This window comes from Leptinotarsa decemlineata, unplaced genomic scaffold (genome assembly GCF_025532065.1).
Source record: "Leptinotarsa decemlineata unplaced genomic scaffold, Ldec_3_MD MMD2_tig00004307_RagTag_RagTag, whole genome shotgun sequence".
Taxonomy (NCBI): Eukaryota; Metazoa; Arthropoda; class Insecta; order Coleoptera; family Chrysomelidae; genus Leptinotarsa; species Leptinotarsa decemlineata.
Window position 1 is genome coordinate 7,595,201 of NW_027412606.1, and position 16,532 is coordinate 7,611,732.

A 16,532-nucleotide genomic window follows, 5' to 3' on the forward strand; every position below is an offset into this window, starting at 1 on the left:
GGGCAGACGCGTTGACGGTTGTGTTAGTTTTGGGAATTTCTTTATAGGTAAAATAACTCGATTCTCGAAGCTACTCATAACTTACGCAAGTTGGCATATTTTTTTAGTTACTGTATTTTTAAAGTGAAAACCTAGAATCTTGAAATATGAGCATGAAGAAAGCATCACCTGATGAGCATCAAGAAAGGGAATCAGGAATTTCAACCCCCATGGGGAAAAATAGGGGTTCAAAGATTGTATTGAGTTTCGTCAGTTTTGAAGTTGGAAACCTGAAGTTTTGGGTTGATAAAAAAGTATTGCAACTATTTATTTAAAATGGTCTGTCACGAAACTTAATGTGACAAATCAAATTCTACGAGGGCGAAGTCGCGGGTAACAATTAGTTCATATATGTATGAAGAAAGAAAAATTATAAATTGAGAAATATATTTGTAGACGTTGATTTTCAATGATTTATTGAATTTCAAATAAATGAAGGTTGTTCAGAACTATATAATTTCAACAATACTGATTATTGGTAACTGAATAAAATAGTAATTCTTACTTTTGACAATTACATTGCCGTATGGTCTTGAATAACCTTATCCAAAAAATGTATACATTCGAATTGATCATTGATATTGATTAATATTGATAACATATTTTGAATGGCTCTATTTTCAGTAAATATTTCAAATATTTTATGAATCCTATTTGTAAGGTAGGGGGTTGATCTTTCCTTGCCATCCCATGGAAAGTATACGTTATGACAAAATAAAAGTAGTATGGATCTGATTATACAGGAGTCATGCAGGAATTTATCATTCAGTTATATTGATTTATCTATCAGAAAATGAAAAGTTTTTCCATTTTCCTGCACTAGTTTTTTTGTACGGGGTTCAGTAAGGTAAAATCACAGTTGATATTAGTAGTATCTAATTTATAAAAACCGTATCTATCAGTTCAAAGAGGTATAATGTGACAGTCTAAAAATTTTTGCTCACACGAGCTTCCTGAAAATTGAAAGGGTTATCGGTGGGGGAGGAATTAGCTGGCGGTAGTGAAGTTTCAGGAGCTAAATTTGAAATAAACTGTCCAAGATGAAAATATTAATACCAATTGGCCTTATCACAGATTCAATTATAGCTTCAATTGTTCACTATAAACAATTGAAATTACTTACGTTTGTTAAAATCTAATTCACACTGAGAACCACCGAATCCTTTCAGACAGCTGCATATATTTCCTTTAACGCATTTTCCCCCATTCAGGCACGGTTTGTGGCATTTCGCTGAAATGAAAATATAAACATCAAATTGTGTTAGAAAATCAATGACAATTATACGAAAACAAAATGCAACTTAAAAAATTTAACATCAGATGTCATCAGCATGCATTTCTCAAAAAGTTTCTGATTGACACAAGAAGAAGAATTCGCCTGATACAAAACTGATTTTATGACCTGAATTTTCTATATTATATTTAGACTTCGAACAAATTTCAATCGGTAATAACTTCACCATTATGTCAGCAGATAAAACTGAGTATCTTGGTATAATGATTGATAAGCACTTCAAATGGAACTCACATAGAGATTATGTAGTAAAATAACTACGATGTATTCTATATAGATTCAGGAGAACAGCAGACATATTTGAAACCAGACAGTTTAAAATTCTTTACCAGAGTTTGATAGAATCACACCTAAAATATGGAATAGTTGGATGGGAAGGGGTTTCTAAAACCTACTTAAAGCCACTTGAAATAACGCAAAAATGATTTCTAAGAATGATACTTTTCAAAAACAGATACGCGAGTGATGCTCTCTATGTACCTATACTACGAGACAAAAAATTATTATTTAGTATCTTTCGCTTCGAAATCAATAGGCCAAAAATGCTATCAACATTTAGCATGAAAAGTATTCAATCTCTGAATTGAAGGGGTTATATTCAATCTCCTCCCCGAAACACTGTAAAATGAAACGTCAGCATTCAGATTCAAAAAATATTCAATTTATAAAACAATCGCCTCGTCATATATTATACAGTCAATAAATGAAAATTGAAAGAAATTTTAGATATTCGCAATGTTATCCCAAGTGCACTTAGTACCTATATATCGGTATATTCGAGTATTCTGAAATCCTAACATATTTTTTAACTTGATATATATATATATATATATATATATATATATATATATATATATATATATATATATAAATGAATACATAAGTACTTTTTGATCATCCCCATATTGATTTCAATTTAAGAGCCACCGGTAGACAGCTGTTTCAGCCTATTGGGCATCGTCAGTACCGGGCAGGCGGTCCTCGATTGAAGACAAAATGAGAAAAACCAAGAAAGTACTTGATAAAAATAGCTGCGTAAACGCAAGCGAAACATAAGTGGAACTACCTATTGGTGTGACACCCAAGTCAACTTGCCAAGTTTTTATTATATATATATATATATATATATATATATATATATATATATATATATATATATATATATATATAACAGTTAACATATATATATTTATATTTATATATATATAGATATATATATATATATATATATATATATATATATATATATATATATATATATATATATATATATATATATATATATATATATATAAAGTGGATAATCTTAGCGACAGCAATATACCTATGAATCTAGTGGAGTGTTATCAAAAGATGGAAAGATATAGATAAAAAATGTTCAATAAACTAAAAAAAATTTATCGAAATAATTAAGTTCATCTTCAACTCGAGTTATTTCTCCTTCGGAGGTAAATACTATAAACAAATTCTTGGTACACCGATGGGTGCTACTCTTTCTCCTATTATAGCTCAATACGTAAGGGACGATCTTTTTGAAAACATACTTCCCAAACTGAGTTTTGAAATTCCCTTTTTAAAGAAATACGTTGACGATGTTATTTGTGCAATACCTGATGACAAATCTAATGAAATTCTTGATGTTTTCAATAGATATGATAAAAATTTACAGTTCACTATCGAAATAGAAAATAATCAGACCATTCCTTTTCTTGATACAAGAGTTATCCATAAAACTGATAATTCCTTGATTATTGATTGGTATGTCAAACCTACTAATTCAGGAAGATATATCAATTACTATTCTTTTCATAAAAAATCAGTTAAAATCAATTTAATACTCTGTTTGAAAGAAAGAATAGAAAAATTAGTACACCCTTCCCTCAAGCAAAAAAAACTCAGACTTCTTAGAGACATATTGATCGAAAATTCTTATCCCCCAGTACTTCTCAATAAAATAATTTTCAATACTGGCAATAATAGAAATTCCAATGTAATCAACAGAAATGTATGTAATGATAGTTTACCTATCAATTTTTCTTATAAATCTATACCTAACCTTGGAAATGTATCTTCAAATATCATAAAACTATTTCATAATGAATAAAATATCAAAATATGCCAGAAAAATATTAAAACTATAAAGAATTTGAATACTAAATTGAAAGATTAAACGGATGCCACCAAAAAGTTAAATGTGATTTATAACATTCCTTGTAACAACTGTAACTTGGATTATATTGGAACAAAATCTAGAATTTTTAATGATAGAATAACTTCACATAAAAGTGATATAAAGCTTAATAAAAAATCATGCGCATTAGCACAACATTCTATAGATACAGGACATAAACCTAATCACTGTAATATCAAAGTTTTACATACAGAAAAAAATATTTCTAAACGTCTTTTCTTGAAATGGTTGAAATTAATAAGTCTTCTGTTCGTATGAATAAGAAAAGTGACATTGATAATCTCAGCAATATATACAGTAACTTACTGGAACTACATCAAAAACATGATAATAATGAAAATTGTATCAATCAATAACACTTTCTTAAAGTCAAAGATTATGAAATCATCATACCCATTGAAAAATGACATTTATGTGAAGGTATGACATTTGTCAAACTAAAATAATCTTATACATGTTCAACCTTCTCCGTCAGTTTATATGTTCAATTTATTGTTTTCAACTCATTTTTACTGTAAGTATGAATTGTAATGTTTTTCGATGGCAAAAAAACCAACAACTCAATAAATTATAGGCCCCAAAGAAGCTTCCCATTAGAAGCGAAAGCTTGGCAAAGTAGAACAGATATTTGTTTTTTGATTTTTTGACTGAGAGACCCCGTTAATCCATTTTGCTATATATGTATATATATATATATATATATATATATATATATATATATATATATATATATATATATATATATATATATATATATATATATATATAATAAATAGATAAGTAATTTTTGATCACTCCCATATTGATTATATGGGAGTGATCAAATGACAAAAAAATGTTAAACATGTTTGGAATTTTTTTTTAATTAATTTATTTTTTTTGACCTTACGGCAATTTGATTGCCAGAATTAAGAAAATTCATTTTGAATAGGTCTATAAGAACTTACGCTATAATTCTAAAATATAGAAAGTAAGATGGTGATGTTAAGAGTACGGTTTATCAGGTACCTACGTACCTATCAATAGTGGAAAAAGACTGAGTATATTCTTTGAAAGACATTTTTGTGAAGGGGTTATTGTTTCTTACTGTGTTTTGGATGTATGACAGAAAAAGTAAGTGAAACAGATTTGAAATATGAAGCAATTCCTTCCCGAAGGAACTGTTTAGTGATTTTATAGAAATCAAGTTCATTGTTTTATTGGTGTGTCATGGGAACTCTAAACCTGTTGTTCTCCCGCTGTTGTTCTTTTAGGTGCTATTAACGATTAACAATGGCTCTGGTATCAACTCCACTTAACATTCAGTTCAATTGGAGCTAAGTGCCAGCCGCTATTAATGAATATTTAATGTTATGTTGTTTTGACTGATATTAGCTGTGAGCTATATAGTTTGAAGCTCTTCGTTACACGAGGAATTTCAAAGTTTTTACAGAATCTTCTAAAACGAAAGGAACCTTTAAAGTAACTAGAATAAGTATTCTGAAAATACTAAGGGAATGTGATCTCATTTTGTATTAAGAGTTATTCTATCAATTTTTTGTAATCCATTTAGAATATATAATAAATATCCTCTATGACTATCAATAGTGAAAAAAAACTTACTATATTCATTGAAAGATATTTTTGTGGAGGAGTTAATGTGTCTTACTGTCTGATGTGTGTCAAAGGAAATGAAGCTGTTTGCAATTGAGGGTTGCTTACCAGAGATTTTTTAGGTTTCAAAAACGGAGGAAGATTATTTTTGAAATTTTGGATGAGATAAGAGGGTGCTATTATTATATTGATATGTCCATGTCCATCGTCAAGCTGTCATAAAGACATGGAAGCTGGTCAGTTGATAATATATGTATGTATGGTGTATAGTAGATTCATGACTGGTGAACATGAAAAATTTATTATTATTGTTACATTAAAGCATATAAAGTATGTACTCACGAATATTCAATGTGATTTCACATTGTTGCCCTGAGAATCCTTTTAAACAGGCACACAGTTCTGGTTTCACACATTTACCACCATTGAGGCAAGGTTTACTGCACGAGGCTGAAAAAAAGTTTCAATCGACAATGATGCTAATGCTTATTCAAAATTTAATAATATCAAGCACTAACCTAGTAAATATAGCATGAAGAAAATACTTTTGTCTAATTTCTACTAAGTTAATATTTGTTACGACCTGTTTCGGATTGTTAGACAATATCACTTTTTATGAAATGACTTTTTTCCCTGGAAAAAAAGTGAGTAGTTTTTTCATGGATATATACAGTGTGACCCATTTAAGATGGAAGCACCCTTATAAAACTTACTTTTTTTAACCGATTGGAATGATTTTTTTTTTGTTAGGTAGATATTCAAAAAGTCTATTAGGACACCAAATATCATGGATAAATCTCAATTTCCAGGGCCAACTAATCTTATTTTTCAAGGTCAAAAATCTAAAAAAATTACTAGCGATTTTTTTAGAAAAACTTTGACTACACCACTGGATTTGTGACATTTTCAAATGGGTAACATGTAAATTACGTTGAAATGCGTCAATCAATAAAAAAGTTATAAAGGAATGAAATTTGAAAAATATGCCGTTTAATCAACCCACCAATTCATGTTCAGGAATTTTATGAAAATTCTGAATACACCACTGGATTCAGGATGTCTTGAAATATTACTGATCACAGTTTCATCGAAATCTGTTCGGTAATAAAAAAGTTATAAAGGAATAAAATTTGAAAAATATGTTGTTCAATGGAATTTTAGCAACGTTCTTACTACACCACTGGATTAGGGGCAATATTCAACAAAATATTATTTATTCAAATAAAATTCATGAAACGTTTATGGGAGAATCAGTTTCCTTTCATAATGTATGTCGAACCATATCAATCAATCAGTTTATCACAACAAACTTTAGTGTCAATAATTTCAAATGAATCTACAAAAAACTAACTGTAAGTACATTTTTCTAATTGCTACAAACTAGCGGAAAACAATCTTTTATTCACAATCAATGTAAAAATAGAAACCAAGAAGATACCGAATTGAAAAATAAATGAGTGCAATTCATATTCTGGTGGCCTCCACCAAACTTCCATCCAATTCAATGCATTTATCATATCGCTTACGAATATTTTTTAAAGTATTCCTCAATTGTTGTGAAGTAATTGCATCGCAAGCTTGCTGAATTCTGGTGCACAGTTCCACTCGATTCCTTGTGAACCTTTTGTGTAACATAACCCCAAAGGAAAAAATCAAGTGAAGTAAGGTCAGGCGATCTTGGTAGCCATCCAATTAATGTACTCCCCCTTCCTATCCAACGATTAGGGTAATTTTGATTCAGCCAACTCTTCACAATTCCCGCATTATGTATGGAACAACCATCTAACTGAAAATATAAATTTCTTGTTTCTGCAAGGGGAAGTTCATCTATTGCGTCCGAAAATTCATTCCTGTTCATTCATGTTGCCGTCGAAAAAGAATGGTCCAATTATCTTTTCATTCAGTATTCCACACCAAACGTTCACTTTTTCTGAATACTGCCTTTTACAGTTTATCACCCAGTTAGGATTTTCATGGGCCAATAGCGAATATTTTGTGATGAAACCACTCCATTTGTTGTGAAACTAGCTTCATCACTAAATAAAATTTTCTTTAAAAATTGCCTGTCATTAAGATACTCGCCCTGGGCCCATAAGCAGAATTCCAATCGTTTTTCTTGATCACCTAGTTCCAGAGTATGTAAAAACTTTGGTTTAAATGGCCTCAATTTATTTTTCTTCAGACATCGCCTAACATTCTCCCTAGGTAAGTTTAAATCTAAGCTGGCATCCCTCAAACTACTATTTGGAATATTTCTGAAGTAATCTAATATAGTCTGGTTATTTTCGTTCCTTCTTCGTATATTGTTCTTTAAAATATATGTGGTTACTGCTCCAGTCCGATTGAAAACTTGGTTTATTTTATGTACCGTGCTGTTACTTATGGCTGGACGATTTGGGTGTCTTTCATTGAATATTCTAGTTACTTCTCTTTCACTCCGGTAATCATCACCGGAAAGACGTATAATTTCGATTTTTTCTTGAATTGACAATTGAGCCATTATCTGTTTTTATTTTGAAACACAAATTATTCAGTTCACTAATGGTGCGTAACAAAATGACAATTTAACAAAATGACAATTCATGCGCAAATAAATAGATGAGAAACTGTAAGTCACAGCTAACTTGTTTATTTCATTAATGCATTCTGAATAACAGGCAGTTAAAATTGCAAATCTCATTTTTTGCTATTCAACAAAAGGAAGAAATCACAGCTGATGTTACCTACTGGAATGATAATAATTATTATCCATTGCATATTTTTTTCGTTATAATTTCTATTGGGAGTACATTAGACTTCTTATATTGTTGAAATTGTTTTCATGAAGATTAACCAGGAGTTCTCTCCTGATTGTACTTGTTTATGTATCCACTCCACTTCGAGAAATACCTATAGACTATTTTTACCATCATGATTTTCAGATGTTATAATTGTACGACATTGCAATAATCACCCCAATAATTTTTTCAATAATCAACAGTGGTGTAGTAAGAACGTTGTTAAAATTTCATTTTACAACATATTTTTCAAATTTCATTCCCTTATAACTTTTTTATTACTGAACAGATTTCGATGAAACTGTGACCAGTGATATTTCAAGACATCCTGAATCCAGTGGTGTATTCAGAATTTTCATAAAATTCCTGAACATGAATTGGTGGGTTGATTAAACGGCATATTTTTCAAATTTCATTCCTTTATAACTTTTTTATTGATTGACGCATTTCAACGTAATCTACATGTTACCCATTTGAAAATGTCACAAATCCAGTGGTGTAGTCAGAGTTTTTCTAAAAAATCGCTAGTAATTTTTTTAGATTTTTGACCTTGAAAAATAAGATTAGTTGGCCCTGGAAATTGAGATTTATTCATGATATTTGGTGTCCTAATAGACTTTTTGAATATCTACCTAACAAAAAAAAAACATTCCAATTGGTTGAAAAATGTAAGTTTTATAAGGGTGCTTCCATCTTAAATGGGTCACACTGTATATATATATATATATATATATATATATATATATATATATATATATATACATAAGTAAAATATATATATATATATATATATATATATATATATATATATATATATATATATATACATAACTAAACGTAGAAATTTAATTTTAGAATATTTTCTTATACAAAAGTTACATTTCCTTTATAACAAAAGTACAATTATCAAATGTGCAATGCATGAATGATATGTTCCTTGAACTATTCGGTACAACAGTCGAATTTTCTTGTGTCTAAATAATATTTTTTTGCCACGGACACAACTGCCGTTGATGTACCTGGTCGCAAATCGGGTGTGGGTGTTATTTCAGCACTGCCAAACGTTCTAAACACTTTATTACCTATTTCTGTCCTGTGCGCTACCGATTCATCAACATACCCTTCAGCGACCGTTGATGACTTCCAACCGCCATGTTTCTTTATTGCCATCAAGTCTCCCCCAGATTCAACTAAAAGTGTAGCAGACGATCTTCGAAATGAATGACCTGTATATGAATTGGCATTTTCATGTTGCTGCTGGACGAAGGCCTATTTACATTCGGTAAAATTTAATATATTCTTCAGTAGCTACAAATCTCCTGTTTACATCATTCTTTGTTTGCTTGAGTTTCACAATTAATAACGTTCCCGAATTTTCAATATCATCTAATGTTACCTGGCTGATTTCACAAATTCGACAAGCTCCTGCAATCCCAAATACAACAACAACCTTGGCCATTGAATAAACTTTATCGGGAGCATTATTTAAAAAGTCACTTATATCTGTACTCGTAAATATCGCAGCTTTCTCGGGCGTGTAAGTAACCTTTCCCATTTTGTTTCAGAAATGTAATTAGTTTGAAATATTTTGAAATGTCTACATTATTATTGGATTGTAACATACTTTTAGTCATTGAATAATTCGACCACACTGTTAATGGCTTTTGTTGTTGTGCCAGTTCCGAAAAATAATCCAATAACACCGTCTCCGAAAAAGAACTGTCTTTTTCATTTTCCATTCCATGAATCTTGAATACGCGGTTTCATAAATTTTCCGCGATTTAGCTGGCAATGATTTTTGTGACGCTACTTTCGCTGCTTCTACTAACTCCGGTGGAGTCAGAGAAAATTAAGTTCGCAATTTTCAAATCAAATCACAGAATTAAATTGACAGATATTTGATTTTCTATTGATTGGTTTCCTAGCAACGCTATAAGTACTACAGCCTACCTGTTTGAAAATTCAAATTTCACATCGAAATAAAATATTTTCGGACTTCAACATATTGTAATAATATATTTTTTTCAATATTCAATCGTCGTTTTTCCCGTCACAGAAAAAAATTGTGTATTATACACGAGAAAAATATTAGACTTTAGCTCTCGAGCTAATTGCCCTTGAATTGATTTGTTCACTAGATATATTATCTGGGGGGTTCCGTATCTTCAAAACAATCTTCAGTATCATTTTCGTATGATGAAGACTCTTGATTTATGCCGATTGGAGTAGAATACTATTTCGAGGCAGTTTGTTCCAGATACCCCCCTTCACCTCGTGGTGCTAAATGTTTGTTAGAAACTGTTGTTTCTTTACCGTCGATTAATTTAACAATTGAATAATCTGGATGTGGAACCCAGTGGCACCTAGCCAGGATGAGGCTCTGCCTCAATTGACCCATTCCTATTTTGAGGTTTACACCAGCCGTGTGCAATCGTAACATGGCCATCAACGCAACCTCCTTAACGTACAGGTCCAGAGAAGATAGACCAGTAATTATTAATTCCATTGCCGTGGTTCATGCCTCCTGTGATGTTCAAACAAGCCAATAATTGTAATTCATATAATTTTTGGATGGCCGTTGCTTGTAGAACTTTCGGGAGGGGATCAATCCCCTAATTCGGTTTTCGGCACCTTACTCGCAATATTTCTTGAACCAAGGTTTGCTGCAAGAAGTTTGTTTCATTGAAAAAGGAATTCGACTATTCACTTCACTTCACTTAAAGTTCTTGGCCTTTGCTTCCATATAGGCGCATTTAGCCAGCTCGATTCGAGGGGGCGCAGCTGTTTCGCACGCAGCAATGCTGCCACCCCTTTTTTGTCTAAATTTTTTATTATATTAAAAGCACTTAAAAATTTTTTTCGAGACTTCCAAACTTTTTCCACATAATTATACATTTATTTGTTAAAATCCTGTCTCCACGTGGACATCCGGTCCACCCCGGCCTCCAACCGGCGTGAATGGGAACAGGAGTAATATACATCCACTGTAACACTCCCACGTGGACATCCGGTCCACCCCGGCCTTCAACCGGCGTGAATGGGAGTGCTGTTTCTCTATTACACTTATAAACTTTCACAAAATACTTTTAATTTATTGATGGTACGTTCTATGACGGCAGACATTCACAACACTAACTGAGTTTCGTCCCCAACAATGGCGTCCGCGTGCCTTCTTTGTGGACGGTCGTTGTCAGCATGTCCGTCCACCACCACGTCAGAAACGAAAAACTGGATTTCGACTATTATTGACGTTTTTTTCTATTAAAATACAAATCTTTACGGTTTTACGACTCCCGATTGCATTCTCTGTTACTCTTTCAAAATTTTTTACTTTCAATTGATAACATTTAGCACATTTTCACAAAAAATCCATGGTGAAACAAAGAAATCAGGAACGAATATAGAATATTCAATTGAACCCACGACATGTAAAGTAAAGTTATTGTTTTCTAGAGATGTTGGTGTATTGAACAAAATATTATTTATCAACAGAATTGGATAAGAATTTTCTATGAAAAGATTCGAAAGAATTTTAAGGTTTTTATTGTGGAAACTTGTATCTGAGACAACTAAAAAATAAAGTGCTAAAAATCACGTTTTGCCCCCCTTTTTTGGAGTGTTGTGTATATATATATATATATATATATATATATATATATATATATATATATTATATATATATATAGGAAGGGTAGTCGTTGCTGACTAGTTAAGAATAAAAACTATTGGATAGTGGGGTATTGCAGCAAGTAAATTAGTACTCTTTTAAGTTAGTCCAAGCTTTCGGAAAATTTTATTTCCATCATCAGGGAAAATCTTATGTTGAATCCTGCACGCATGATGTGAATAACGGTCTGACGAATAACAATATTTTATAAAAAATAATCTCAAGCATTTAGAATTGTATATCAAGTTTCATCTTCTCCAATGTATCAACATTTTTTCTTCAACATCAATGTAACCATCCTCACATAAGATTTTCCCTGATGATGGAAATAAAATTTTCCGAAAGCTTGGACTAACTTAAAAGAGTACTCATTTACTTGCTGCAATACCCCACTATCCAATAGTTTATATATATTAATATATATATATATATTATATATATATATATATATATTATATTTTGATTGATGCAACTAATTTTCCTTCATTTTGAGTATTTCAATATTAAATTCTACAAAAAGGATTCGAAGCTTTATATCTTCTATCAATTATCTGCGAGCGCTTTCGACAGTTGGTAGTACTGTCATCTTCTAGGCACCCTCAAACTGAACTGGTCATCCTGTTGTCTGCCTCTTTATACGGTCAGAGCGTCTTAACTCAGTTAAATCACTTATCGAAGAACAAGTACAAATCAAAACACAACAAGACCTCACATTCAATATATTAAACAAAACCATACACATTCCTAGAGAAGATATAACACAAAACAGAGTACCTGATGCAGAACAAATACAGGCAAATTTACCTAATGTACCTGAAATACCTGAGTTAAGACGCTCTGATCGTATAAAGAGGCAGACAACAGGATGACCAGTTCAGTTTGAGGGTGCCTAGAAGATGACAGTACTACCAACTCTCGAAAGCGCTCGCAGATAATTAATAGAAGATATAAAGCTTCAAATCCTTTTTGTAGAATTTAATATTGAAATATATATATATATATATATATATATATATATATATATATATATATATATATGTATATATATATATAGAGAGAGAGAGAGAGAGATTTTATCGAGTGTACATGATACAAATCAAAAATGAAACAATTCGTGGACACAACACTCCAAAAAAGGGGGGCAACACGTGATTTTTAGCACTCTATTTTTTAGTTGTCTCAGATACAAGTTTCCACAATAAAAACCTTAAAATTCTTCCGAATCTATTCATAGAAAATTCTTATCCAATTCGGTTGATAAATAATATTTTGTTCAATACACCAACATCTCTAGAAAACAATAACTTTACTACGAATTTAACTACCCACTCTATCAATGGCAATATAACTAGTGATGCTCCAGTCCAATATATTTTCACAACCTTACCCTTCATTAAGGAGATAATTCCCAAACTAACTAGGATAGTTCAGAACTTACCGAACATTAAAATAGCCAATAAAACGGTACTTACCATAAAATCAATACATACCAAAATCAAAGACAAGGTTCCATTGCTAAACCAAGTGAATGTTGTTTATAGTATTCCGTGTCAATCATGTGATAAGATATACGTTGGCCAAACTTCACGATCATTAGGTGCTAGAATTACTTCGCACAAAAGTAACTGTAGATTACATCCAGAAAGATGCTCTTTAGCAGACCATGTCAATAAGTTTGACCACCATATGGATTATAACTCAATGAAAGTGTTAACCACTGAACCAAGCTCAGTTAAGAAGTCCTTTCTAGAAATGTCTTAGATTTTTGAAAATAACAACTGTATGAACAAAATAACAGATTGAACTGAGGTGTTAGGTGGTATTTATATCGACGGAGGCTACTCAAGCAGAAAGGTGGAGGCGGGGCTTCGGGTGATTACCATTACCGAACGTCTTGGTGCGGGGGGTGAGCATCGGGAAATTAGGGGTTTCCAGGCAGTTGGAAGTCTTTGACCGTCATCACGTTTGTTCAGGCAAAAAGAACGCTTTTCGATTTGGATGGCCTCGCGAATTATTCGAGCTTGGAGTGTTTTCGCTGTGGCGATGGTGTTCTCAAAGTCTATGTTGTGTCCTGTCTCTTGATGATGTTTGGACAGGGCTGAGGTTGGGTCTGACTTTCGGACAGCAAGTTGATGTTCGTATACTCTACTTGTCACACATCTGTTGGTCTGGCCTACATATGTTCTATCGCAATCGGAGCATGAAATTTCATATATACCCTGGGATTCATTGATAATTTTGTCTTCGAGAGAATGGAAGAATGTATAAATTTGTTGTTGGCGGTGAATATCGTTTTTATATACTGTTTTTTGAGAATTTGGCCAATGTTGTCAGTTACACCTTTAATGTAGGGAAGGAAAGCTTTGTGGGGACAACAACGTTCCCCAAATTGAAACAATCATTTCAACACAGTGAAATATTTATACTCAGGTTTTAGTGGTTGACTTTTCGGAAAACATTGTTTTCCCAAAACCTGAAATTCACTTTACAATTATTGCCCCAATTTCAACGCGTATGGTTCGAGTATGTCGCTCATTTAGCTTGAAGTTTGAATGTCTCTTGCTTTGAAAGCTTTTCGTCAAATGATTCAAGAGGTACTCAAAGAAACTATGATCAATGTAATTTTCTATTTGCTAAAATCATTCTGAAGTTCGACCTGTTTTTTTTTCCATATCCCACATTTTATCAGATTATCTCAGAAAAATCACAGAAGAAACTCATTACCATCAAATACCACTCATTATTAGATAAAAACTAATGTTTCTAGATAACCCTTTGGCAATAAAAAAATCACAAAATATATTTCGAAATTTTTTGAACCTCGGGCGAAGTAAATTATCTTAAACATGATGGCATCTGTTGCTACAAGTGATTTGTGTTCGTCCAGTTCAAAGGCGTTACAGCTTGAAAGTTCGCAAGGTATAAGGAAATCTTTTGGTTACATAACTATACATGTCGTAGGTTCAATTGAATATTCTATATTTGTTCCTGATTTCTTTGTTTCATCATGGAGTTTTTGTGAAAATTTTTTGCCAAAAAAATTATCCTATCAAATTTGTCTATTTCTAGTCATGTGTGTCGAAATAACCAATGAAACCATCATTACACTGAAAATTTTTTGCCAAAAAAATTATCCTATCAAATTTGTCTATTTCTAGTCATGTGTGTCGAAATAACCAATGAAACCATCATTACACTGATAACTACCCATGGATAGTTTTCACGGGTAGTTATCACTTATGTCATGACATTGCTAAGCAACCAACACAATAAAGTTGTTTGACATTTCAGTAATTCAATTTATTTCGAAAATGTCACTCCTCGCTTTGGTGTTCAAAATGATGCGGCAATTGACAAAATCATTGAAGAAAATACACCAAAAAATACTGTCAATAGTAAAAAATACACTTGGAAAATATTTATGGAGTTTTGTGACGCCAGAAAATATGAATTGGATGGAAATCGTACTCTCGAAGAGCTTGCATTAATACTCAAGGATTGGGCGATTAATATGAGAAAAAAGGATAGCACAGAGTTTAAGGAGGCTACTGTTAAAACCGTATGGAATATAACAAGCAAATTATTACAAGAAAAGTATTACAAGGAGTATAATATCATGCTAGACCCCTTTAAAAGTGTTGCATTCAAACAAGCGCGGAATGCACGCGACGCAGCACGAAGAAATTTACAAACAGATCCCACTAAACACAAAACAAGCTCAGTACCATTAACTTCAAATGAAATGAGTAAAATTATAAACTTTTGGGATGAAAATACCCCTATAGGACTCCTACGCAAATTTTATCACATAGCAGCGGTGGAATTGGCTTGGAGAGGTGGTGAAGGTGCTGCTTGCTTAGTTGATTATTTTCATATCGAAAAGGACAACAATGAATCTCCAACTAATAGGATATAATATAATCCAATTTTCAGTAAAACCTGCCAAGGGGGTTCAAAGAACTGCGCCTCTAGCAAATGGTTAGTTCAAAATAGTGATAACAATGCTTGTCCTGTCAGATTATTCATTAAATTATTATCAAAACGAGGCACAAATATCAAGACAAATAGACTATTTTTAAGGCCAAATCGTCACTGGAAGACAGGAAGCGATAACTGGTATGACAATATGCCTCTGGGTAGAAATATAATCAACGGATGGACGAAATCTTCTGCTGAAGCAATTGGCTTGGATACGCCTTCGGCGTCGGGATGTTACCAAATAACGTGCTTTCGAAAACTGTGATAAAACTATTTCGTTAGTTATCAATGTCCTTGGGATATTATAGCTGAAAATGTGCTGAATGTTATCAATTGAAAGTATAAAATTTCGAAAGAGTAACAAAAAATGCAATCGGGAGACGTAAAACCGTAAAGATTTGTATTTTAATAGAAAACACGTTAATAATAGTCGAATTTGTTTTCTGGCTATGGACTCATTTGTTAATGCTTGCAACAGCTACTAGAATAAATGAAAACAAAGAACATCAGAGAATTATGGATAAAACTGCTTGCCAATAATAATCTTATAATTTTTTCCTCGTGAAAGTGGGTGTTGTCGATGACGAAAACGCATCTGAACGTACGCTTATATTGACTGTGTTAATGTTCCGAATATTTAGCTGTTAATGTCTTTAAATTATTTAGTTGGTGCGACTGTGTAATGGACTCTGATCGAATTGATTTACTTCATACTGTTTATGTTACCAATGATTTCCTGCTTGTTTAATAGAAGTTCAATAAAATATAAAGACATAAAAGAACCAATATCCGCTTACAATGCGGTATTTATTTATAGGTTTTCTGTCAGCAGCTAATCAATACAGAATTTCACATTGTACTTTTATGAATAGATACGTAAATATCTATTCATCAACTTTCTGTGTACATAATACATTTTCTTAGAAGGCCTAAAAGTTACTTTATGATTTTGCATTACTAGAAATATCTCAATTATGTAGGGAGCTCAAGTGT

At 32.1% G+C, this 16,532-nt stretch overlaps 1 protein-coding gene across 1 annotated transcript in view; it reads right to left on the reverse strand.

Annotated features, from left to right (window-relative positions):
* slow (epidermal growth factor-like protein slowdown) overlaps positions 1 to 16,532 on the reverse strand; it is a 189,251-nt gene that overhangs the window by 12,298 nt on the left and 160,421 nt on the right. Inside the window, exons 4-5 of the mRNA XM_074178900.1 lie at positions 5,460 to 5,567; positions 1,163 to 1,270 (exon numbers count right to left, since the gene is read on the reverse strand). Of these exons, the coding sequence (XP_074035001.1) occupies positions 1,163 to 1,270; positions 5,460 to 5,567 (216 nt within the window). The remainder of the gene's footprint in view (positions 1 to 1,162; positions 1,271 to 5,459; positions 5,568 to 16,532) is intronic.